Raw genomic sequence first — 25,828 nt, forward strand, 5'->3', positions numbered from 1 at the left:
AAGCTTTTTCCCAGTGTTTTCCTAAATTCATCCTAGTATATCTAACATGCCATATATTTTTAGACATCCATTTAATTTGTTAGGCTTATTTTATAAACTGCATGAGAGATGTGTTTGACCTTTCATTTTTCAAGGCTAATGTATGAAATGAGGGGAGTTGTGTAATGGAGAAAACATAGGCTCTTGAGTTTGACCTGGTTTTGAATTTTGTGAGCTCCTTTTATTGACTTTAATATGATCGTGGGCAAGTTACTTTAACTCCCTAAGTTTCATTTTCCTTATTGGGGAAAATAAGCCCCGCCTGTCAGAGGGGAAGGTTAAATGGGGGTAAGGGGCTTGCAGGTTCTGAAGGTTCACTTTGCCTACTTGATAAATTTTTCCACGACTGTTTGGGAACTTGAAGCTAGCTAAGATCTCTCCTCAGGAAAATATATACATGTGCAGTCTTTCCCACCTGCTCCCTCTGAAGGGCCACCCTAGCCCTCAGTGGCAATGACTGAGTGATTTCTGCTTTCAGCACATGCCTAGCACTGGTTGAAGGCATTCGATCTCATTTAAGCAAATGGTAGTTGAAATAATTAGGAAGTGAATGTGGGTGTTGGCTTTTTAGTTTTTTATTTAGACCAGTCTTATTAAAAGAACAGCCATTACTAAAAAACATTTAAGCGCTTGAAACAAAATAAGCCAAAGAAATCTGGTTCTTTAGCTTTAGCAATATTTGAAAGAGCATAACTGAAAGTTTTAAATTTGAAAATCGTTCACCTTTCTCTTTATTATTATTCACAGAGTATAAGGGAAAGAAATTTATTTAAATATTTTTTTCTTCAGGCTTTTAATTCCCATGTGATCTCAGTTTCAAATGTATTGATGGAAAAAGCTTTTACACATAGTAGATGAATACAGTGTATGCATGTTTGCAAAAATTTTTAGCAATAGCGATTCTTTGCTCCTACAATTAATGATTGGTGAACTGGTGGCTATCATTTTGAAGGCATCTCTTCTTCACTTAAGGAGTCATCTTAGCTCCAAGTATTTAGACAATGGAAGGAAGGTTGAGAAATGTATCCTTTGACAGGAGGGGACTGGCTGGGGTGGAGGATTGCTAGGGTTTAGGGCTCCAGTAAACACTGCTCTGGCCGAATGGACGTGCTCTCTCAAGTGTCTTTCAAGCTGCAAGAGCTGTGTGTGCTGCTTATGACTGTAGACTCATAAAACAAAAATGTGATAGCTCATGTTTGATGATTTTCAGGGAAAAGTTCGTATAGAAATTTATCTTGAAACTACTTACTGTTGGTTTCATTTTCATTTGAGATTGGAATTTCAATAAACATTTCCTCCTCATTTTTCTTAATGATAGGTACTATGTTAGAGAACTGTATTCATCTTGGTATTTTTTTAAAAAAAACAACAAACTGTTATGAAGGTAACTCATGATCCCTAACTTGAAAGATAAAAATAGACCTGCTGTAAAAGCCTTGTGTTCCCCTCCAGCCCCACCCCATCAGTTTCTCGCCATCTCTCCATTAGTATGTTTCTTTGTATCCTTCCAGAGATTGTATATGATTCTCAATCATAAACTTATACCACCACCACCACCACCACCACCACCCCTCCCCCCCCCCACACCCAAATTGTGGCATACAGTACATAGTACAGGGCATTTTTCTTTTTCCCTTTTCAGCTTATCCTTACAGATCAGTAATTATGTAACTACCTTATTGTTTTTTTAAATAGATGCAATAGTACTCTGCTGTATGGATGTACCGCATTGATCTATCCAGTCCGTTATTTTGGTAGGGTGTATGTAGTCATTTTATCTTATTTTACTTTATTTCATTTTATTTTACTTTATTTTTAAAGTTTATTTGAGAGAGAGCGTGCACACACACGTGAACAGGGGAGGGGCATCAAGAGAGGGGACAGAGAATCTGAAGTGGGTCCCACACTGATGGCAGAGAGCCCAATGCAGGGCTTGAACTCACCAATGGTGAGATCATGTCCTGAGCTGAAGGCAGATGCTTAAACCAACTGAGCCACCCAGGTGCCCCTATTGATTTAAGTATAGTTCACATGCGATATTAGTGTCAGCTGTGCCATGTAGTGATTCAGCATTTATGTACATTACATAATGCCCACTGCAGTTTGCCATCTGTCACCATACAAAGTTACTACTGTCCAGTTCATTATTAATGGACATTTAGGGTATTTCTGATTTTTTTTGGTTACTATAAATACTGCTACGTAAGTTTATATTATTTCACAGATGTATTGGTTTGTCCATAGGAGAAATTGAGAAGAAATGAGTTTGGTGGGTCAAAGCTATGTGGCATAAGTTTTTCCTCAACATTTTATTACGGAAAATTTCAAACATAAAGTTGAAAGAATTTGATGCTATCAACCATATTGCCACCATCTAGATTCTTCCATTGATAGTTTACTAGCTTTTTCATTTATCTATCCATCTATTGGTCTCTTCACCCATGAAGCCATGTTAGGGGTGTACATGCTGGGTTTTAACAAATGCATGCAACTCTGTAACCCAAATCCTAGTCAAGTTATAGAGCATCCCCATCACCCCAGAAAGTTTCCTTGTGCCCCTTCTCACACAATCCCTGCCCTGAATTGGACTCCTTAGTGGTTAAACCAGTTTGTCCCCCAACCAGGAATGCTTGACAGTACCCCACACCCTCTCCCACATTGTGTGGTCAATGTTTTTGATGTGAATAATGCCATCTGATAGATTTTTTAAAAATGTGTATTTATTTTGAGAGAGAGCAAGTGTGAGTGGGGGAGGCACAGAGAGATAATTTCTAGCAGGCTCCACACTGTCCATGCAGAGTTGACGAGGGGCTCGATCCCATGAACCGTGAGATTGTGACCTGAGCTGAAATCAAGTGTCAGACGCTTGACTGATTGAGCCACTCAGGCGCCCCATTATCTGATAGTTTTAAGTTGTACTTCTCTCATTGTGAGTAAAGCTAAGCATATGTTTACTAGCCACTTGTATTTTCTTTTCTGTGATTTTTTTGCTTCATATTGTTTGCCCATTTTTGTTGGGTTGTGGGTCTTAGCATTCTTTGAGTATCCATTTGTGTTAAATAAAAATTACTTTTTTAATGTTTATTAAAAAAATTTTTTTTTTAATCTTTGTTTTTGAGAGAGAGACAGAGTGCAAGCAGGTGAGGAACAGAGCGAGAGGGAGACACAGAATCCGAAGCAGGCTCCAGGCTTTGAGCTCTTAGCACAGAGCCTGATGCAGGGCTTGATCTCCCGAACCGCGAGTTCATGACCTGAGCTGAAGTTGGACGCTTAAACCAACTGAGCCACCAGGCGCCCCTATTTATTTTTAAAAGTTTATTTATTTTTAGAGAGAGAGTGGGGTAGGGGCATAGAGAGAGCTGGACAGAGGATCCACAGCGGACTCTGAGCTGTCGGCACAGAGCCTGACGTGGGCCTCAAACCCACAAACTGTGTGAGATCCTGACCTGAGCCAAAGTTGGACGCTCAACCTACTGAGCCACCCAGGCATCCCAATGTCTATTTTTGAAAGAGACAGTGCACACATGCATGCATGAACTGGGGAGGGGCAGAGAGAGGGAGGCAAAGGATCTGAAGCAGGCTACGTGTTGTCAGCGTAGAGCCCGATGCAGGATTCGAACCCGTGAACCATGAGATCATGACCTGAGCTGAAGTTGGACACTTAACCGACTAAGTCAGCCATGCGCCCCCAAAATTAATTTTTATCTTAAATGACTTGTGTAGAAGTTTTAATAACATTTACATATGTTCTGTGATGCTTCCCATGTTATTAGCATGAGTAGTTTTTGAATTTTTTTCAATTCCAATGGGAATAAAAATTGGCTGTAGTAATACTAGAAAATATAGTGAAGGAAAAAGAAGCACTACCCATAATTATACTATTTAAAAATAACCATTATTAATATATAGATGTATTTCCTCCCGGCACTTTCTTTTTTTTTTCTTTTAATTTTATTTTTAAGTAATCTCTACACCCAACATGAGGCTTGAACTTAAACCCTGAGATCAAGAGTCGCATGCTCTACTAACTGTGCCAGCCAGGTGCTCCTCCTCCCAATACTTTCTTTGTGTATGTATACACATACATAAATGTACACGCATGTATGTAAAATTGGTGTGTACTGTTTTGCAATTTTTTATATACATAGTATTTGGGGAGCATCTTTACCCATTATTAAATACATTTCTGTAAGATGGCTAGGCCAGGATAAGGGTGTTTGTATAGGGTAGTCATGAAGCAGTATATCATTGTGATTAAACACGTGGGCTCAGAAACCAGATTGCCAGGGTTCACATCTTTGCCCTGCTATTTACTAATTGTAACCTTTGGCACGATACTTTATCATGTCAGTTTGCTCATTTGTAAAATGGAGATAATAGTACTTCTCTTGTGACATTATTGTGAGGATTAAGGTAGTTAATATAGGAAAGTGCTTACAGTAGTGCCAAGATGTAGTATTTGCTGTATAAGTACTAGCTGCTGCTGCTATTGATTATACAGGAGATGATACTCAAGGAAAGGCATCCAGAATAGGTATTAGAGCAGAGTAGGAATTTGTATTTGCTGTATGGTATAGAGGTCTCTGCTTAAGCAGATGAGGGCTGAGACATAATTTACAATATAAATAAAGTAGTTGGCCTAAGAATTTGCTTCATACCATGGCCTAGTGCAGAACCCCAAGTAAGTTCTTGAACAAATAGTCCTTACGGTAGAAAAATTGGGGCCTGCTATTTCAAGAGTCCAGCTGGACCTGGGCTTATTTATAAACAAAAAAGATCTTTAGAGCCAAAGTCAGTCTTTCATTAGCACATGTGAAAAATATATCAAAATTAGTTGCACCAGTTTTGTCATGTAATACCGTGTTGCTTCTAAAGATAAAGTAGTAATAGTGGTATTTTTCTCTAAGCTGTGTAGTAATGTTTAGGTACTCTCCATGGCTTGTTTTCAGTAGCCATTTTGGCTCCTTGTGCTCTCCATCAATTGGCAATTGAGTACCTTTTATGCATAAGCTTTTGCTGTCTACAGGAGGATATGCATACCAAATAAGTGATAATGTAATACGTGTGACAGTTGAGAGGTGAAGGGGGCGTGTCTGGAAAAACAAAAAAAACAACAACGTAGTATTAACTAAAAATAGAGAATGTTGAAATAGGACACTGTGGAATGTGATGGTTGTGTGCTCTGCAGATCTGCATCCTTATTTATGCTCAGTGCCGCCGGCTATTATTTTGAGTTAGGTAAACATTTTGGCCTTTCTAGTCTTTAAACCTTTTTCTGTCTCTGATAGTTGTAATTGCTTTTAATCTGAAAGCCAGAGTAACTTTTAATTACATTGATGACATTTTGAAATTGGTGAATATATTGCACCTTTTCTCCAAAATCGAGAGAACAGTAATAGAAGATACTTCCAAATCATACCTCTGATAAGGGACTTGTGTCTTTCCTATATAAAGAACTCTTACAACTCAATAATAAAATTACAGATAACTCAGGTAAAAAAATGGGTGAAGGATCTGAATAAACATTTGTCTAAAGGAGGTATACAGATGGCCAATAACTACATGAGAAGATTCTCAACATCAGTCATTAGATGAGATACCTTCACACTATAGTGGCTATAGTCAAAAGGACAGACAATAACAAGTGTTGGCGAGGATGTAGAAATAATGGAACCCTTACACACTGCTGGTGGGAATATAAAATGGTGCACTTAGAAAAAGTGTCACAGTTCCTCAAAAGATTAAACAGAGTGACCATATGACCCTAGCAGTTCCACTCCCAGGTATATACCCTGGAGAAATGTAAACGTATGTCCACATAAAGACTTGTACATTAATGTTCGTAACAGAATTATTCATAATAGCCAAGAGTTGGAAATAATCCAGATGTCCTGTCAACTGATGAATGGATAAATGTGGAATATCCAAACTATATGGAATATTATTTGGCAATGAAGAAAAATGAAGTAGAGATAACATACTACAACATGGATGAACCTTGAAATGCTTTGTGAAAGAAGCCAGACACAAAAGGTCACATATTATGTGATTCTATTTATGTGAACTGTTCAGAATAACCACATCTGTAGAGACACCATGCATTAGTTGCCTAAGGCTGGGGGTAATGGGAGGGTTTCTTTTTGAGGTGACAAAAGTATTCTAAGATTGATTGTAGTGATGGTTGCACAACTCTATGAATATACTAAACACCAGTGAATTGTACACTTTAAATTGGTGAAATATATGTGAATTATATCTCAATAAAGGTTATGCAAAATCACTAATAGGACTGAAACACTAGAAATTGACAAGTTCCATTCCTCAGGTACCCTTATTAAAATTGATCCTAGAAGAGGCCTCAGGTTTTCCTTGGTGAAAATTATTCCTGCCCCCGCTTCTTTGAACAAATTGCTTGCTCATATTTTTGGTGTGGCTTAACAAAACATTTTCTGGTACTATGTGGATTTTATTATTATTACACTTCTGAGAAATTCTATCGTGTTAGAGATATAGCAGTCTTCCATTTTAGTTATCTTTTACACATTTTTTTTTTTAACGTTTATTCATTTTTGACAGAGCGAGCGAGCATGAGTCGGGGAGGGGCAGAGAGAGAGGGAGACACAGAATCTGAAGCAGGCTCCAGGCTCTGAGCTGTCAGCACAGAGCCTGACGCGGGGCTCGAACTCACGAACCGTGAGATCATGACCTGAGCCGAAGTCGGACACTCAACCAACTGAGCCACCCAGGCGCCCCTATTTTAGTTATCTTTTAACAGACTTTCATCAGTATTTAAAACCAATATTGTGGCCAAAGCATAAGAGACTCTTAAAAACTGAGAACAAACTGAGGGTTGACGGGGGGTGGGAGGGAGGGGAAGGTAGGTGATGGGTATTGAAGAGGGCATCTTTTGGGATGAGCACTGGGTGTTGTATGGAAACCAATTTGACAATAAATTTCATATATTAAAAAAATAAATAAAACCAATATTGTGATTTCTTGAACCCATTCTTACGCTAATAGTTTTCAGGTTTAAAATTATTTTTTAAAAGTTGGGAAAGATGATATTAATAGCACTCATTTTTCCTCTGTACTGCTTTTGTGTAGAGAGTATCTGTTAACATTATCCATGTGCCCAATAGTATATGGCAATTCAGTATTTGATATAAAGTAGAGGTGGAAATAGTAGTTCTATGTATAATGTGTCATTAAAATGAACACTTTACATTTCCGTTTGATAGTAATACTTCTGTAGTATGTTATTTGGGCAGATTTGTGGCTTTACAGGTTTCTGCAGTAATGAAATTTAACAAAAGATGTTTCTTGAAACTTCATGAATGTCTTCTAAGTTTAAATTTAATACCTATGGGTTACACTTGAGAAACGTCATTCTCCAGAATGCATTATGCATGGAAGTGAATTTTAAACCTTTTTTAAAAGAATATGAGTCTTTGCAGTATTTCTAAGCATTTAGGCTTAGAGTGTGGTTTCAAACCATAACTCTGAAAATAGACAACCCATTTCCCCTTAATGCATTAATTTTTTTTAAGAAATGAAAGTATTATGTGTACATTATTTTTAAAGTATCATGGAAAGCAACACATTGCTTTTTTTTTCAATTTTATTTATTTGTTTTTAAATTTACATCCAAGTTAGTTAGCATATAGTACAATAATGATTTCAGGAGTAGATTCCAGTGATTGATTCCCTATGTGTAATAAATACCCAGTGCTTATCCCAACAAGTGTCTTCCTTAATGCCCCTTACCCATTTAGCACATCCCCCCACCCACAACCCCTCCAGCAACCCTCAGTTTGTTCTCTGTATTTGAGTCTCTTATCTTTTGTCCTCATTTTTATATTATTTTTGCTTCCCTTCCCTTATGTTCATCTGTTTTGCATCTTAAATTCCACATATGAGTGAAGTCCTATGATATTTGTCTTTCTCTAATTTCGCTTAGCATAATATCCTCTAGTTCCATCCATGTTGTTGCAAATGGCAAGATTTCATTCTTTTTGATTAAAGCACGTTTCTAATCTTTTTGTCAAGAGGAAAATGTTTTGGTTCTTCATAACTCTTGAACAGTATACAAATTGCACTTCTAAAATTTTTTTTTAAATGTTTATTTTTGAGAGAGAGAGAGAGAGAGTTCGAGTGGGAGAGGGACAGAGAGAGAAAAAGAGAGGAGGGGGGAGATACACAGAATCAGAAGCAGGATCCAGGCTCTGAGCTATTAACACAGAGTCCGACGCGGGGCTTGAACTCACAAACCGTGAGATCATGACCTGAGCCGAAGTTGGATGCTTAGCCAACTGAGCCACCCAGGTGTCCCTAAATTGCACCTTTTAAAATAAACTTTTCTGAAGGTATGTTTCACTTCAATAAAGTACACAAATTGTAAATGTTTAGGTGTAATGTATTTTCATAAAGTGAACATCTGTGTTACCCCATCTGGATCAAGAAATAGAATATTACCAAGCACCGCAGAAGAGCTTACTCCCAAAGGTAACCACTTGATTTCCAGCACAAATGATTAACCTTGCCTGTTTTTGAACTTTATATATAAACGGTTTACTATAGTATGGATTTCTGCACAGCATTCGGTCTACGCGACTTACCTGTGTCACTGCATCTAGAAGTAGTTCTGGTGCTGGATGGCGTGAGCATAGTACAGTGTATCCCTTCTGTTGATAAAAAATTTGGATTGATTCCATGTTGAGGCAATTACAAATAGCACTGTTTTAAACTTTCTTGGCCTTTGGCTGCACACGTGTACACACTTGGGTAAAATCCTAGGAGTAGAATTAACTGGGTTGAAAGGTACCCGTTTTGCCAGTTTTTCAAAGTGACTATACCAATTTGTTCTTCCAAAAGCACAGTACCTGATTGATCAACGTTACAAAAGATTTAGTTCCCATAATCTCCCTATCCCCTGCTACTTTGATACTTAAAATTATTTTTAGGGGCGCCTGGATGGCTCAGTTGGTCACGTGTCTGACTCGTGATTTCGGCTCAGGTCGTGATCTCAGGGTTCCTGGGTTTGAGCCTTCCGTCAGCTCCACGTGGACAGCTGACAGTGGGGAGTCTGCTTGGTATTCTCTCCCTCTCTCTCTCTGCCCCTCCCCACGGGCACACATTTTCTCTCTCTCTCTCAAAATGCATAAACTTAAAAAAATTGTTTTTAATTGTTCAGTTGGAAATACTATTGTAACTTGAAATAACAAGTCTCTGCTCTCCTGTTAACTGGAAGGTAAACCTTTGTCCACTTGTGATAAGAGAAACACACTAGACAGCTACCCCCTCAATTGTATTATTCAAAAAAAGGAAGATGCCCTCCTTCATACAGAGAGGAAATGTATAGAATTCAAATTTGTGCCACATCATATGACCAAGTAGTGTTAAGGGGTGAGGGAGAATCCCATAAATGAATGGGGTTAACAATAGGATAGAAGAGAGAGTAAGGTAAATTTTACTGATTTGAGAATAAAATACTAGAATACTGCCTTCTCTCCCATGCCTACTGTCTATATTTGTTAGGGCAGGGATAGTTGCTTAAAACATTATTCTCAAAATTTCTGTGGCTTAATGTGAGAGAAATTTATTTTTATGCTCCTCTAATCCAGTGTGGGTGTTCTTTGTAAGAAGGGCAGCCTTCCCTTGTAAGTACATGGGACTTAGGGGCCTAGACTGTCACTTATTTCATCCTATGGCTGTGCCATCTGTCAGGGCGTAGGAGACCTCTGCATTCAGCCAGAGTGGGGAAGAGATGATGGGGAAAGAATGTGTGCTTCTAAGAATAAAAGTCTTGTTGCAGAAGGGACAGTCTTTACTTGGTCTTATATTCTATTGGTGGGAACTTCACATGGGAGTTCCACTTACATATGGGGGCCTGGGCAACGTAGTCCCAGGCGGACATTTGTCTAGTAGTGCCAGCTCCACAGGATATTGGAGGAGCATGGGTGTTTGCTGGATAGCTGGTGAGCCATCTCTGCTGCACCATCTCATCAAGGATAAGACCAGGATAATTAATGGTCACTAACTTGGGAGAATTTCACTTCTAAGATGCTAATTATTTTAAGTAGTGAATTTTTATATGGAGCTAAGTTTAGATTTACAACTAAATGTCATTTCTCACTTCTTTTGGTACCACTTAGTTGTGTGATTTACTTTAATTTTCTTATACTTTATAGTTACATCACCTGTCTATGAAACTTAGAAATTACCATGTTTGGGGCGCCTGGGTGGCTCAGCCGGTTAAGCGGCTGACTTCGGCTCAGGTCATGGTCTCGCAGTCCGTGAGTTCGAGCCCCGCATCGGGCTCTGTGCTGACAGCTCAGAGCCTGGAGCCTGTTTCAGATTCTGTGTCTCCCTCTCTCTGACCCTCCCCCGTTCATGCTCTGTCTCTCTCTGTCTCAAAAATAAATAAACATAAAAAAAAAATTAAAAAAAGAAATTACCATGTTTATATCAGTTTTACAAATCAGTAAGAAACAAAAAAAGCTGTCAACCTATGGTATGTCGTTAGATGTAAACATTGATTACATTTGATATAACCCCTCTTCCATCTTTTTTCCTCCTTCCGTCTAGTTTGTGATTGGCACAATGGAAGAAGCTGGAATGTGTGGGTTAGGGATAAAAGCAGACATGTTGCGCAACTCTCAATCAAATGATATTCTTCAACATCAAGACTCAAATTGTGGTGGTACGAGTAACAAGCATTCATTGGAAGAGGATGAAGGCAGTGATTTTATTACAAGGAACAGGAGTTTGATGAGCCCAGCATACTGTACACAAGAATCGAGGGAGGAAATTCCTGGGCGAGAGGCTCGAACAGATCCCCCTGACGGTCAGCAAGATTCAGAATGCAACAGAAACAAAGAGAAAACATTAGGTAATAATCTGTGCTCAGTGATTGGGCATTTTCACATGCTGCTCTTTTTACTTCTGCTTTCTTCAGTGCAGGTGATCTTGAACATGGCCGGTGTTGAGACACATGTTGTTTAGCTAACACAACTCTTGTCTGCAGTGGAGTCAGTCTGTATCTGCTGCCTTTTGTGTAGGAGACAAAGAGCAGGAAGTTGTTTTCCCTAAATAATCAAGAATAGGCTTTCTTGACAAAATTTGGGGCCAACTTGACAGAGGTAGTGTTTGACTTGCCTTTTTGCATCTGTAATGGAGTCTGACTGGAATTTACTGTGAAAACTGTATATTTATTTGATTTGTTTGAAAACTCCTCCTAAAACTTTAGAGAAAACATAATGTCTGGAGTTCAGAAAGTGGGTTAAGACTGGCTTTCAAGGGTATGTTTTCTTTTTCCTGCTGTGTTTGAGATTTAGGACTAAAAAGGTAATGCATCAAATCTTGTTAGGAAATCCGAAATCCCCTTTTATTTTAGCTTTACTTATTGCCCCTAAGTTTTTTATACTTACTATACCTAAGATTAATACTGTTAGATTTGTATGGTTTTCTCCATAGAATTATCCTTATATATTTTTTAAGTTTATTTATTTAGAGAGAGAAAGAGTGAGAGAGGGAGGGAGGGGCAGAGAAAAAGGGAGAATCTCAGGCAGGCTCTGTACTGTCAGCACGAAGCCTATCCAGGGCTCAAACTCAAAAAACCATGAGATCATGACCTGAGCTGAAATCAAGAGTTGGACACTTAACCAACTGAGCCACCCAGGTGCCCTGAATTATCCTTATTAAATCCATTTTCTGCCAACTTGGAAAACCTAAAAATTATTATAGAAAGACAAATAATTTTAATTCCTTACAAATAAATTTCTTCAAAATTGGCAGCCCCAATTATTTGTGTGAAAGCAGATGGAGTCTTAAAAAGTTACACATAATGTTACCATGTGACCCAGAATTCTACATTTAAGTATGTACCCAAAAAGGTTGAAAGCACATGTCCATACAAAAATGTGTACACGAGGATTCATGGCAGCTTTTTTCATAATAGCCAAAAAGTTGAAACAATACCGTTATCCACCAGCTGATGAATGGATAAACAAAATGTGAATCTGTACAGGGGAATATTATTCAGTTCTAAAAAGGAATGAAGTACTGATAACATCCTACATGGGTGAATCTCGAAAATGTGCTAAATGAAAGGAACCGGACACAAAAGTCCATATAATAGGTTTCCATTTTATATGAAATGTTCAAAATTGGCAAGTCTGTGGAGACAGAAAGTGGAATAGTGGTTGCCAGGGTCTTAGAGTGGGAGCGAGAGGGAATGACTGTTAATGGATATGGGGCTGCTTTTTGGGGTGATGAAAATGTTCTGGAATTAAGCAGTGGTGATGGTTGCACAACTTTGTGAATGCACTCAGTTGTACACTTTTAAAACGGTGAATTTTGGGGTGCCTGACTGGCTCAGTCGGTAGAGCATGTGACTCTTGATCTCATTGTTGTGAGTTTGAGCCTCATGTTGAGTGGAGAGATTGGTTTAAAAAATAAAGGGGTGGTTTTTATGGTATGTGGATTTTATCTCAAAAAAACCAAAAAATAAGAAAACCCAGATGGAGTATGGGTTTTTAAATCTTGATTAAAAATTGCAGGTTATATTATGGCTACTTCTAATCCTATTTAATAATCATGTTTAGCCATCTCTTAAAATTCTTACTGGCCTTGGGCTGTGAAGGAGAGGTTTTGGTATTGTGGATAGGAAGGTGTTCCATTTTGAAGTCATTTTTTCTTTAAAAAAAATTTTTTTTAATGTTTGTTTATTTCTGAGAGAGAGAGAGAGAGAGAGAGAGACAGACCGTGAGCAGGGGAGGGACAGAGAGAGGGAATCACAGATTCTGAAGCAGGCTCCAGGCTCTGAGCTGTCAGCACAGAGCCTGACGTGGGGTTTGAACTCACAGACTGTGAGATCATGACCTGAGCTGAACTTGGACGCTCAACCGACTGAGCCACCCAGGTGCCCCAAAGTCATTTTTTCTTCATAGCAGTCTATGTACCACATAACAGAGTCATTTTAATATATATTTCTAGGGGCTCCTGGGTGGCTCAGTTGGTTAAGCATAGGACTCTTGATTTCAGCTCAGGTCATGATCTCATGGTTCATGAGTTGAAGCCCCACATCGGGCTCTGTGCTGACAGTGCAGAGACTGCTTGGGATTCTCTCTCTCCCCCTCTTACTGCTCCTCCCGTGAGCACATATACATGCTCGCTCGCTTGCTCGCTCTCTCTCTCAAATAAAATGAACTTAAAAAAAACACACACACATATATATTTCTAAATGAAATATCCTACATATAAGAGAAAACATTTTTAAAAATAAGAATGGTTTTTTAAAAAATAAAACATTACAGGGGAGCCTGGGTGGGTCAGTCGGTTAAGCATCCGACTTCGGCTCAGGTCATGATCTCATGGTTCATGGGTTCGAGCCCCGTGTCGGGCTCTGTGCTGACAGCTCAGAGCCTGGACCCTGCTTTGGATTTTGTGTCTCCCTCTCTCTCTGCTCCTCTCCCACTCATGCTCTGTCTCTCTCTCTCTCAAAAATAAATAAACATTAAAAAAAAGATTTTAAAAATAAAACATTGCCACTTATTTTGAAAGACCATTTGTCCTCTATCTCAGCCACCTGCTTCTCCCTGCCAAAAAGTTTTAAAATTACTGTTTTTAGTGCCTCTCATGGGGAAAAGAAGTTATGATGACATTCTTTTATATACACTAAACTTGGTTAACACATGGAATGTGCTTTTACTAAATCATCAGAAGTTATTTTAATTACTCATGGAAAAGATATGTCACAAGTGATTATGTGCATCTGAGATAGAAGGTACCAACTGAAATTTCTTTTGAACTTGCTTCTATATTTGTACTTGGTGAGGAAGCTTTTAAAAATATTCTGCCCTTTGTAACTTGTCCTTTGTCTTAACTTGGACACCAATGGTTAAGCAAGGGAATTTTTAAGCCTTCAGCAAGAGTTCTTAAAAATAGCTAGTGGTATTAGTGAATGAAGAAATTTGGGGTAGGTGGGGGTTGTGTGCTAATCCAGAACTTAAAAATAACTTTCTTAATTTAGCTGGTAAATCTTACTTCTAGTTGTAGGTACAAATTATTTCACTATGGCTATCAGAACATAGGAAGTGCTCCATAGAATTTACAGGTTAAGTTTGATCTCACTCTTCTGGGACTTATTTCTTATCTTGTTAATCATCAGGAAAAGAAGTTTTATTATTGATGCAAGCCCTAAACACCCTTTCAACTCCAGAAGAGAAACTGGCAGCTCTCTGTAAGAAATATGCTGATCTTGTGAGTATTAAATAAAGGTAGTAAGGTTCATATGAAATACAGTAAAATATGTACGTACTTGATGTAGCTTTAGATGTAACATATTGTATTCCAAAATTGGAGAGGAGACTGTCGTTTCTTGGGGCTTTTTGTTGCTTGTATGACTTCATTTTATAAGGTGATACATATAGAACATTGTAATGCTAAGATACAGCATAGATTTTTTAAAACTCAGTTTTAGGAATGAAAAGGCTGACTTAGAAGCACTGTGTTGTGATGCTTTAGATGCTAGTTGGGGTGTAGTGGTTCCTGTACTTAACTTTTCCCAAGGGAATTCTAGAGATAAAGGCTCTACCCATTGTAAATGAAATTGTGAATTAGATGAAATAGTCTACTAAAACAATACTGTCTCAGGAAATCTTTATTTCACATCTGTGTGCCAGAGATTTCTTTTTCCATCTTCGAAAGACACTGACCTCATTTGTTCTGTGCCTATGTTATTTCAAGTAGCATTAGTTCTTTTTTTAAATTTTTGAAAGAAGTCTCAACATGAAAACCCTGCCATCCTGTTTAAGTTGAAGAATAGGGAAGTCAGAACCCTTTGAAGTAAGGGTTGTGGGAAACTTTTAGAGTGAGTAGTTGTAATATAAATGCTAAAAGTAATGCCTTTTGTAAAACTAGTGTGAACTGTTGACAGTTTTTATGCATTTTCATCTGTTGTTAAAGCAGTTGTTACATGTCATAAATAGTACTTTTTGTCATTGACCAGCTCTAAAAACGAATTGTTTTATTACTCAAAGAATTCTAGTTACTCTCCCTTGATTTATAAAGGGGTGTGTGTATTCCCCCACGTAGCTGGCATTCGGCAGCCTAGCACCTTCTATTCAGAGCAACAGGAAACCTTGTGTGACAGTATAAATGGCCCAGAACAGTCACAGATGCAAAGATGGCAGAAAACACAGTGTGTTCAGATTGCTGGCTTCAGGAAAGGAACGCTTCCGTCTGCAGAAGACAGTCGCTGTTGGTTGCGAGAAGTGATGGGAAAAGAAGACAAGGTCAAAAAAGGGAAAAGAGAAAAAGCAGTGTAGAGGGTTAGCTACTTGCCCCAGTATTGTGACGATGGCAGATTGCTGTGAATAAGTTAGAAGAAGAAAGGACAAATAGTCGCCTACGGCAGTCCTTCTCAGATTCACGCATGTCATTGGAACTTCTGTTAAAAGGCACATTCTGATTCACTGGGTCCAGGTTTGGGCCTGAGAGTCTGTATTTTAACAAACTCCCAGCTGGTGATGATGTTAATGCCGTTAACCCTGAGATCACACTTCAAGTAGCAGGGGTCTATGGTGTTTTTATTTGTGGCTTTTGTGTGTGTGGAGGTGGGTATGGTTATTTTTGTAAGTACCAGTAATGATAGCTGCATTCATTTCAGGATGCGTAACACATTGGAGATTGGCCTAGTGAGTAACCTGACTTAGATTTGTGCTGAATTTATGAAGGACGAGATGTGTACTGTTTACAGAAAATGTACTGAAGTTTTATTTGTTGAAACAACACTCATTTCTTTTAAAAGGTATATAGGCTATATAGCAGTGAGACCGTGAATGGAGTAGCCTTTTCCTAAGGATTATTTAGAGACCTTACCTTTTGCCATCACTGTCCTCTGCCCTTTAGGGGGTGGCATTATCTGCCATCACTGGTGCCCGTGGCATGGATGAGTAGAAAAGGCAGAGCAGGTAGAGTGGCGTGTTGCACTGCAATCGATATTGTCCACTGGGGAGACCTTGTGGCCTCCACATTTACCAGATAGCATAGGTTCACGAAATCCTCACATTTCACTTGCTAAGTGTGGATAGCCTTAGGCTGGTAACACGATTCTTTTTTTGAGAGAGAGACAGACAGACAGACAGAGAGGAAGACACAGGATCTGAAGCAGGCTCCAGGCTCTGAGCTGTCAGCATAGAGCCCGATGCGGGGCTGGAACTCACGAACTGTGGGATCATGACCTGAGCCGAAGTCAGACGCTTAACCGACTGAGCCACCCAGGCGCCCCTTACAACACGCTTCTTAAGTACTTGTTATAGTGCTGTTCTTTCCCATTCCTTAGTCAGTTTGTGTAGATTATTATAGTGGGATAATAAATCTTGATATCTGGTGGCATAGGTGTTGTATGTATCCTTCTTATTACTCTTTTTGCCAGAAGTATCTTGGCTACTCTTGGCTCTTTATATAAAATTCTAAGTTCAACTTATTGGGGAAAATTGGGGGAAGAAACACCAGTTGGGGATTTTGAAGAGCATTTCATGGAATCTGTTGGTGCATTTGGGGGAGAATCGCCATCCTCCTGAAGTAGATGGAATTTAAAAAGTATATATCCTCGGTTGCCTGGCTGGCTCAGTCCATCGGGCATGTGACTCTTGATCTTGGAGCGGTGAGTTTGAGCCCCACATTGGGTATAGAGATTACTTAAAAAAAAAGTGTATATTCTTATGGGAAAGAAATTAGGTTCTTAGACACCATACACGATGATTAGTTCCAAATGGGTTAAGGATTTTAAATGCCAAAAATTAAGCTTGAATAATTTTAGATATTTAGATTTATTTAGATAATAAGCGAATATTTTTCTAAATTGGAGTTAACAGAAGGATTTCTTACAAAAAGCACTATCAGAGACAGGATTGCAAAAATTGGCTGTGTTAAAATTAACTTACTGTTCAGCAAAAGACATTAAAAAATTGGGAAGAATATATTTCCAACAAACAGAATATGTAGTTTCAAGGCTATCTAAGGAATACCTACAAATGAATACAAAAAGGACAAATAACCCGATGGAAAACTGGGCAAGAGACATTTAAGAGGCATTTTGTAGAAATGGAAAAACATGAAGATTCAAAGATCTGCCTTAACATAAAGGTACATAAACATATAAAGAGATGTTCAACTTTATTAGTGATCAGGGAAATGCAAATCTGGACCACAGTGAGATGCAATTTTATGTCCATTGTAGTGGCATAAATTTAAGAATTCTGGTTGTACTTAGTTTTGGAGAGGATGTGCATCTATATCTACATGAACCTCTTATAAATCGCTGATGGGAGAATAAATTTGCCAGCCACTCTGGAAAACAGTTTGGCATTGTCTTGTGAAATAGACCATTAATCACTGCCTAGCAGTCCCACTCCTGGGTTTGCACCCAGAGAAATTCTTGCATGTGTCTACCAGGAAACACATAGGGCAGTGTTCATATCATTGTAAGTAATAAAGTCTGGAAACAACCCAAATGCCCATTGCCTTGAGAATGGATCGAATATGTTGTGTGTGGTATATTTTTAAGTGGAATGTGACCAGTGGGCCAAATCTGGCAAGGCCGGTTTTTGTACTGCCCACAGCTAAGAATGGTTTTACATTTTTAAAGTGTTTAAAAAAAGAAAATGACACAACAGACACAGTATGTGGCCCACAAAGCCTAAAATACTTACTTTTGGCCATTTACAGAAAAGGTTTGCTGCTCCCTGAGCTGGCAGACAATTTGGATGAGTTCCAGCAATCTAATCTACAGCTGTGCTGCCCAAAATGGGGCAGCCATTAGCTACGTGTAGCTATTTAAGCTTAAATTAATTTAAATTCAAGAAAATGAAAAATTCACATCAGTTGTACTAGCCACAACAAAGTCAAAACGATTCTTTAAGGACCACACACAGATGAGATAAAGAGGGGAGAGCAAAGGAATTGTGAGCCCAGGATTCAGGATTGTGATTACCTTGAGTCCGGGAGGGCAGGGGGAGTTTCCAGCTCACGGTGGAGTTACAGATAGTGTGTGCAGACTGGAAGCTTCTTGGAACTGTCACAGCCCACAGTCCATCTACTTTGCAAAAGTATTTTACAAAAAGAAAATTATTTTTCCTGGAGGAATTTCTCTAAGGTTGTTTTTAATAGCTGTAAGCCTATGGCCTGTAAGGATGCTTGGTATGTTTTGATAGGCCACAAGGTGTCGCTCTTGCTCTTGAAATTGACTGCATTATTTCCTTCTGTGAAAGGTTCGTAAGGCTGCTGTCTTATCTGTTAGTGTTGATTGAACCTTGAAATAGACTCATTTGCTCCAAACCTAAAATTGCAGCAGTTCCCCTCTCACTCACAAAAAATCCTGAGTGCTGCTTGTTCTAATTTGGGTAACCATTTCAGTAGAGTAGCTCGTGTGTATTTTTCAGAAAAGTAAAACTCGATGGTGTTGGTTTCTAAAGTTTTTCCAAAAACATTTAAAAATTTTTAATAAAATTAGATTAAGGGGTGCCTGGCTGGCCCAGTGGGTGGAGCCTAAGACTCTTGATCTCGGGGTTGTGACTTTGAGTCCCCATGTTGGGGGGAGAGTTTACTTAAAAAAAAAAAAAAAAAGATGTATTTTTTTCCCTACCCTAAATTATTTGCTTACTCTCCTATCACAACTGGAAGAGAGACAAGGTTGGCAGAGTAGCATGACACAAAAATAATTTAAAGAAAATCTTGTACTACAATATTTGGTGTTTGAAAATGTGTTCCATAGTTCTTACTGTATTTCCTCCAGCCATAAATCAAAGGTTTTCATTGTACTTCCTAATTGTAAAGTGCTTATTAATTTTAGCTGGAGGAAAGCAGGAATGTTCAGAAGCAAATGAAGATTTTGCAGAAGAAACAAGCCCAGATCGTGAAAGAGAAAGTTCATTTGCAGAGTGAGCACAGCAAGGCTATCTTGGCAAGAAGCAAACTAGAGTCTCTTTGCCGGGAACTTCAGCGTCACAATAAGACATTAAAGGTTAGTTGGTTAAGTTTTCTGTTTTTCAAGGGGTACTGACCCTGACGTAGCTTGCTTTATAATTACTGTGTACATATTTAAAATAAATGCTTCTCTCTGCCTGGAGACAGATACCAGCCACATTCTACTGTTTTGCTTGGCCTGATGCTTCTTAATGAACCTCATACCTGGTCATGGGGAATCTAATTGAGATTGATATTTAGACGACAGCTTTCCTGCCTGGAGTCCTGGCCTAGGAAGCTCAGAGCTGCAAGTTTTCTGCTGAGCACTGATGTAGTTAATTACCACGTATGAAAAGTTGAAGTGAAATGAGAAGCTGAGGAGAAACAGAGTTGAGGCAGAGACTGAGCCTGGGAAGGGAAAACACCTGCCAAGCTCCTTAAGGGCTATTAATCAGCTACATTGCCAAACCACCTTTGCTTCCCCCCCACCCAGCTGCTAAGTACTTTTAGAATAGCGCTCAAATCTTGGCTGAATATAAAGGAAGACGGAGCAGGTACCCAAAGATGAATTGGTGCCAGCAGGGGAAGAAGGAAAAAGAGCCAGAGACATGGAGAGGCAGGCCTGCCCTCATGTACAGCTTTGGTACGATTTTGACTAAGCACGATCTCTCATCAAACTGCCCCAGCACAGCAAATGCCCAAGGCCTTAGAATATAGTTGCACTCAGGAAATGGATCTTCACCTACTGTGGGAGCTGTTAGTTTTTTTGGCCTTTGAATCCTTGTATTTACATAATCATTAAAGGAGGTATGTTTTTCTTGTAGCAGATCAACATTTTGATTGGACTGATAGCTGTTTAGACATATAGAAGTCTTTTAACACTTGTATCTTAGCAAGTGTTGAAAGTAAGCTTTTTAAGATACAGGTTTCTTTTGTCCCTTGGCTTCTAGGGAGTAGTGTAACCAAGAAAGTGAGCTGCAAGGAGGAGTCTTTCGGCAGGCTGGTTTCAGATACTGCTGTGTAACTGGCCGGGAGGGTGGAGGGAGCTGGCTGTGTGGGGAAGCAGCTCCTTACTTACCTTTCAGTACAGCGAATTATTCTATCTACTCAGGCAAAGCTGCTGGCTTATTACTTGAGAACATTCTGGTCACAAATACAGGGAAGGAATACTTCAGGGTAGCAATAAATGAACCCCCGTGGCAGCAGCTTCTTTTATGAGCATCTTCTCTATAGGTCTATACCATTAACAGAACTTATTTTGGATAATAAGGAAGAAAACATGCAGCAGGCACGAGAGGAGGAAGAAAGACGTAAGGAAGCCACCGCACACTTCCAAATTACTTTAAATGAAATCCAAGCACAGCTCGAACAACATGACATACACAACGCCAAGCTCCGCCAGGAAAACATCGAACTGGGAGAGAAGCTTAAGAAGCTCATTGAACAGTATGCACTGAGAGAGGAGGTAAAGCCATTTTCTGGGTGTAGACAGCTCATTATCAGCAAGGAGTTTTCACCATTCACGACTGAAGGAAAACTGCCATCACAGGAGGTTTAGGGACTTCTGTATGCATAGGGGGAGCCGGACATTTCATGGGAGAAGCTCAACCACCATGGGAACAGGAGTCTTGGGGACCATCACTTAGATAGTGGAGAGTCCATGGATTCGGGGAGGTGAGGCAATTTCTTGGAGACGTGTTAAGTACTACTTGACTTCCATGTAATAGTAGAAGATTGTGTTTTTAGCATGCAGGTTTTTCCCCTTATCTAGACTAATAATAAATATTTGGCCTCCAAATATGCTGTAACTTAGATAAATGTGACAATCTGGACAGTCTATATTACCACCGTATTACACCTGTGTTTCACATTTCTTTTTTTTTTTTTTTTAATGTTTTATTTATTTTTGAAGGGAGAGAGAGAGAGAGCGTGAGCGGGGGACGCGCAGAGAGAGAGGGAGACAGAATCCAAAACAAGCTCCAGGCCCTGAGCTGTCAGCACAGAGCCCGACGCGGGGCTTGAATTCACAGACCACGAGATCATGACCTGAGCCAAAGTCGGACGCTCAACTGACTGAGCCACCCAGGCGCCCCTCACATTTCTTTTTATTTTACTTATTCTATTTTATTAAAAATTTTTTTAACATTCTTGTGGAGAGAGTGTGAGGGGGGAGGGGCAGAGAGAGAGACAGACAGAATCTGAAGCCGGCTCCAGGCTCTGAGCTGTCAGCACAGAGCCCGACGTAGGGCTCGAACCCATGAATTGTGAGACCATGACCTGAGCCAAAGTCGGACGCTTAACCCACTGAGCCACCCAGGCACCGCTCACATTTCTTTTCAAATGGGGGCTTTATACTATGTGAGAGGATAAGAAAGAACCTATTTCTCAACTCTCCTACCCATTAAAGTAAAAAATTGACTGGAAGGATCCATGCCTGCCGATCTTGATCATTGGCCTCCAGCTAAGACTTTTTCAAGCTAGTCGGGAAGTTCAGAGGTGCTGTCTGTGTTAAAAGCAAATAGGCGATGGCCTGTTTTCTAAGGTTCCTTACTTTTGGAGGTCAAATGGGCAGGACTAGAGGCATCAGGCTTTTAAAAAGCCTTTGAAAAGCCTTTGAAGTTAGGGAAATGTGCTTCTGTGTGTGTTGTAACTAACCCTACACAAACAAGTAGATTAAAATAGCTGATTAACATTAAACAATAAGATGAGCACCTCTGTGGGTCACTTTATCCAGTTTTGAAGGCAAAACTTTAGATCATATTAACTTACTTTCAGCCCTTCAGAAGCTGTTATTTAAAAGATTTTTGTTTCTGTTTTTTTTTTTTTTTTTTCTTTTTTAAATGTTTATTTTTGAGAGAGTACAAGCAGGGGAGAGGCAGAGAGAGAGAGGATCCAACGCAGGCTCAGTGGTGACAGCACAGAGCCCGATGTGGGGCTCAAGGTCACAAGATGTGAGATCACGACCTGAGCCGAAGTCAGATGTTTAACCTACTGAGCCACCCAGGCACCCCTAAAAGAATTTCTTTTTAATCACTCTCTCTGCCTTTTGCTTTTTGTTGTTGTTGTTGTTGTTGTTGTTAATGGAGAATTACACACTTAACGGTAGAGAGTATATTACCTGGTTTCAGCAGGTGAAACCATAGTTTCAGCTTTATTCCCATCACCTTGCCCTGGATTATTTTGACACAACTTCAAGGTGTCCTGTTTATTCCATTCATATGTATTTGACAGTGTACCTCAAAAAAGACAAGGGATGCTTTTTATTTTTTTTTATTTTTTTTAATGTTTGTTTATTTTTTTATTTTTATTTATTTTTATTTTTTTTTCAACGTTTTTTATTTATTTTTGGGACAGAGAGAGAGACAGAGCATGAACGGGGGAGGGGCAGAGAGAGAGGGAGACACAGAATCGGAAACAGGCTCCAGGCTCCGAGCCATCAGCCCAGAGCCTGACGCGGGGCTCGAACTCACGGACCGCGAGATCGTGACCTGGCTGAAGTCGGACGCTCAACCGACTGCGCCACCCAGGCGCCCCAATGTTTGTTTATTTTTGAGAGAGACAGAGTTGCGAGCAGGGCAGGGGCAGAGAGAGGAGGAGACAGCAGGCTCCAGGCTCTGAGCTGCCGGCATAGAGCCCAAAGCAGGGCTCAAACCCACCAAGTGTGAGATCGTGACCTGAGTTGAAGTCGGATGCTCAACCGACTGAGCCAGCCAGATGCCCCATGGGATGCTTTTTTCAAGCACAACCACAATATCATTTTCATACCTAAGAGAATTAAAACAATTACTTAACATTTAATATTGAGTCATTATTCAATTTCTGTGGTTCCCCCATGCCCCCCACCCCCCTTTTAAGCTATTTAATTTTTTTTTTTTTAAACGTTTATTTATTTTTGAGACAGAGAGAGACAGAGCATGAACGGGGTAGGGTCACAGAGAAAGGGAGACACAGAATCTGAAACAGGCTCCAGGCTCTGAGCTGTCAGCACAGAGCCCGACGCGAGGCTCGAACTCACGGACCGCGAGATCATGACCTGAGCCAAAGTCGGACGCTTAACCGACCGAGCCACCCAGGCGCCCCCCTTTTAAGCTATTTGAATCAAGGTCTAAATAAAGTCTGTTTCACTGGTTGATAGGTCTCAAGTCTGTAACATGAAGATTTCCTTTTCACTCTTTTTCCTTTTTGTAAAAATTTTTTTACTTAAAAAAATTTTTTTTTAATGTTTATTTTTTGAGGGAGAGAGAGAGGGGGGCAGACTGCAAGCGGGGGAGGAGCAGAGAGAGAGACGGAGAGACCAAATCAGAAGCAGACTCCAGGCTCTGAGTTGTTAGCACAGAGCCCGATGCGGGGCTCGAACCCAAGAACCGCGAGATCATGACCTGAGCCAAAGTCCAATGCTTAACTGACTGAGCCACCCAGGCGCCCCAACTCTTTTTCCTTTTAAGGGGTTTATCGAAGGAACTTTTTTGTCTTAGAGAATAAATTTTGAATTAGATTATAAACTCCTCAATTTTCTTAAAATTATTCTTTTAGTTTTGTTTAATATGACAGTCTGCCACATTATAGATGTAGAACACTTGAAAATTCTGTATGTTTAAATCACATTATGTGTGAGACTTCCTTATTTTGAATATAATCGGATGTTCTTTGGTCAGGAGGAGTTACTCTTTCTGCATCTGAGAAGGGATGTTCTGATGACTTTATTGTACATAAATAACCACCTGACGATTTCATTTGGAAACCATAGCAACCTTTTACCAAATTTTAGTATGTGCTAGGCACCAAGCACCTTACGTAGTGTAACCATTGCACCGGGTCTTATAATTCTGCCGCAGAGTGTGGTTCTCCCCGCTTAGAGGAGGGAACAGAGATTCGGCAACGGAGAGATTTGTCCAGGGCCACACACTAGCCAGAATTTGACCGGGGCCGCGTCACAGCGTGCTGCCTCCATCTGAGAAATTTGGGGAAATTTAAGATTTGCGGAGAAAAATACCTAGGAATTATGTGTACGATGCACGGCGTTAACAGTTTGATCTCTTTATCCGTATTTTTCTTGATACACTTTGAGCCTCGTTTTCATCGTAGGGCAGAAATAGGAAGTACAGGTGTGTGGCTGATGAGGCTCCTCGACAGCCCAACTCCAAAAGGGAAGGGGTACAGGGTAGTAGCCAGAAGGCACCTTTCCTGCAAGTGTGGGAGGGTCTGCAGTGTGACGTAAGGCACACGCTTCTCCAAGCGCGTGGACCCGGTGTCCTCAGCTGTGGTGGAAGAGCAGGGTGATCGTGAGCGTGGTATCGTAACTTGTGTTGTTGCCCCATCGTTGTGTTCCTGTTTCATTAAGTGATGGAAGAAATCTTACTTCTCCCATAGCATATTGATAAAGTGTTCAAACATAAGGAGTTACAGCAGCAGCTTGTGGATGCCAAGCTTCAGCAGACGACACAGCTAATAAAAGAAGCTGATGAAAAACATCAAAGAGAGAGAGAGTTTGTAAGTTCTCTTTCTTAACAAAAAATTTGTCGAAATTGGACCAAAGCCATTTGAAGCATTGAAACTTATTCGACATTTAATACGGCACCCGGGTCATGCTAACTGGTTTTTTGTTCTAGATTGAGAAGGGCATGTGTGTCTCAGAACGCATTTGGCTTTTTATTTCCATTTTTTATACAGAAGATACACTGAAGAGTTTAGACCAACTAGTGGAAAGACCTGCACTCATTTGACTTTTCCATGCTTAGAATAATAGTCACCAAGTTCCAGAATTATACCAGTATTTAGCGGTTCAGTTTAATATCAAGCTTACCGAACACTAGTCTCATATATTGTTATATTTTGTCTTTAAATAAATAACTTGAAAGTAGGGAAACTATTTGTCTACTTATTCTGGCATAATATTCTGATAAAATTTTAACAGAATTCTCTCTACCTAATCACTCCGCATCGTTCCCAGAGTGTATGTTCAGACTATATTTCCCGTCAGTAATTATGAATACCATGGAATCTCACTGGGTATGTACATTTAACACACACAAATTCGACTCTATGTGCTTAACCAAAACAAACCAACCAACCAACTGGGAGATGATTATGGCAGTGAGGACTGTTCCATCCAGCTTCTGCGGAAGTACCGTAGGCATTGAGGCGAGCCTACTCTGAAGACTTGGTTCGTCAGTGCCCCTCATGGTGTGAACTTACCATGTTGAGTGTGAGCCTAGGCTTAGGAGAGAGAGATTTTTCATACAGCACGGTCCTTCTGTGTGAACTGATAATGCTGTCCTGTGCGTGATGGAAGAAACGGTTGTCATTTCCAAAGCAGGAGTATGAATTTTGTACATTCACACACGCACATGCCTACGTTGCACGTTTATACTTTGTAATTGGTTTAATATCTTTTCCAGGCTTATTTGGACTATGTGTGACATTTTACTTCAGGGACTGAATTTCAACAGTTGTTGACTATGCAACTTCGCTATATAATTTTCCTGAAAACTCAAGTATATAAATTAAAGCGCTCATCCACTTCTCCCCTGCTTTTTAAAAAGTGATCAGAAACTGGTCTCTGATTTCACTGCTTTGCTCCATACCCTTTCGCTCTGCTTCATCTTGGTTCTCAAGGAGTACAGTGGTTTTCTAAGTCACTTAGATAAATGTCAAGATTCTGAGCCCTGTTTTCTAATACCAGACTTGTCTTTTCACCTGAAACATAACAATTTAACCCTGAGTTTTGTAAACCTATTATTAGGCCTCTAGCGGTACTCTTTCTAAGCAGTAAAAGATGATTCCGACATTCCTTAGTGTTAACAAGGGGAACAGATTGAAGACG

At 39.8% G+C, this 25,828-nt stretch overlaps 1 protein-coding gene across 2 annotated transcripts in view; it reads left to right on the forward strand.

The window, feature by feature from the left end:
- The window catches only part of TXLNG (taxilin gamma), a 52,503-nt gene that overhangs the window by 14,008 nt on the left and 12,667 nt on the right, over positions 1-25,828 (forward strand). For both annotated transcript variants that reach the window (XM_042973751.1, XM_042973750.1), the window contains exons 2-6: positions 10,624-10,927; positions 14,207-14,298; positions 18,893-19,063; positions 20,276-20,470; positions 24,376-24,495. In XM_042973751.1, the coding sequence (XP_042829685.1) occupies positions 10,624-10,927; positions 14,207-14,298; positions 18,893-19,063; positions 20,276-20,470; positions 24,376-24,495 (882 nt within the window). The remainder of the gene's footprint in view (positions 1-10,623; positions 10,928-14,206; positions 14,299-18,892; positions 19,064-20,275; positions 20,471-24,375; positions 24,496-25,828) is intronic.

The sequence above is a fragment of the Panthera tigris genome, chromosome X (assembly GCF_018350195.1).
Source record: "Panthera tigris isolate Pti1 chromosome X, P.tigris_Pti1_mat1.1, whole genome shotgun sequence".
Lineage (NCBI taxonomy): Eukaryota > Metazoa > Chordata > Mammalia > Carnivora > Felidae > Panthera > Panthera tigris.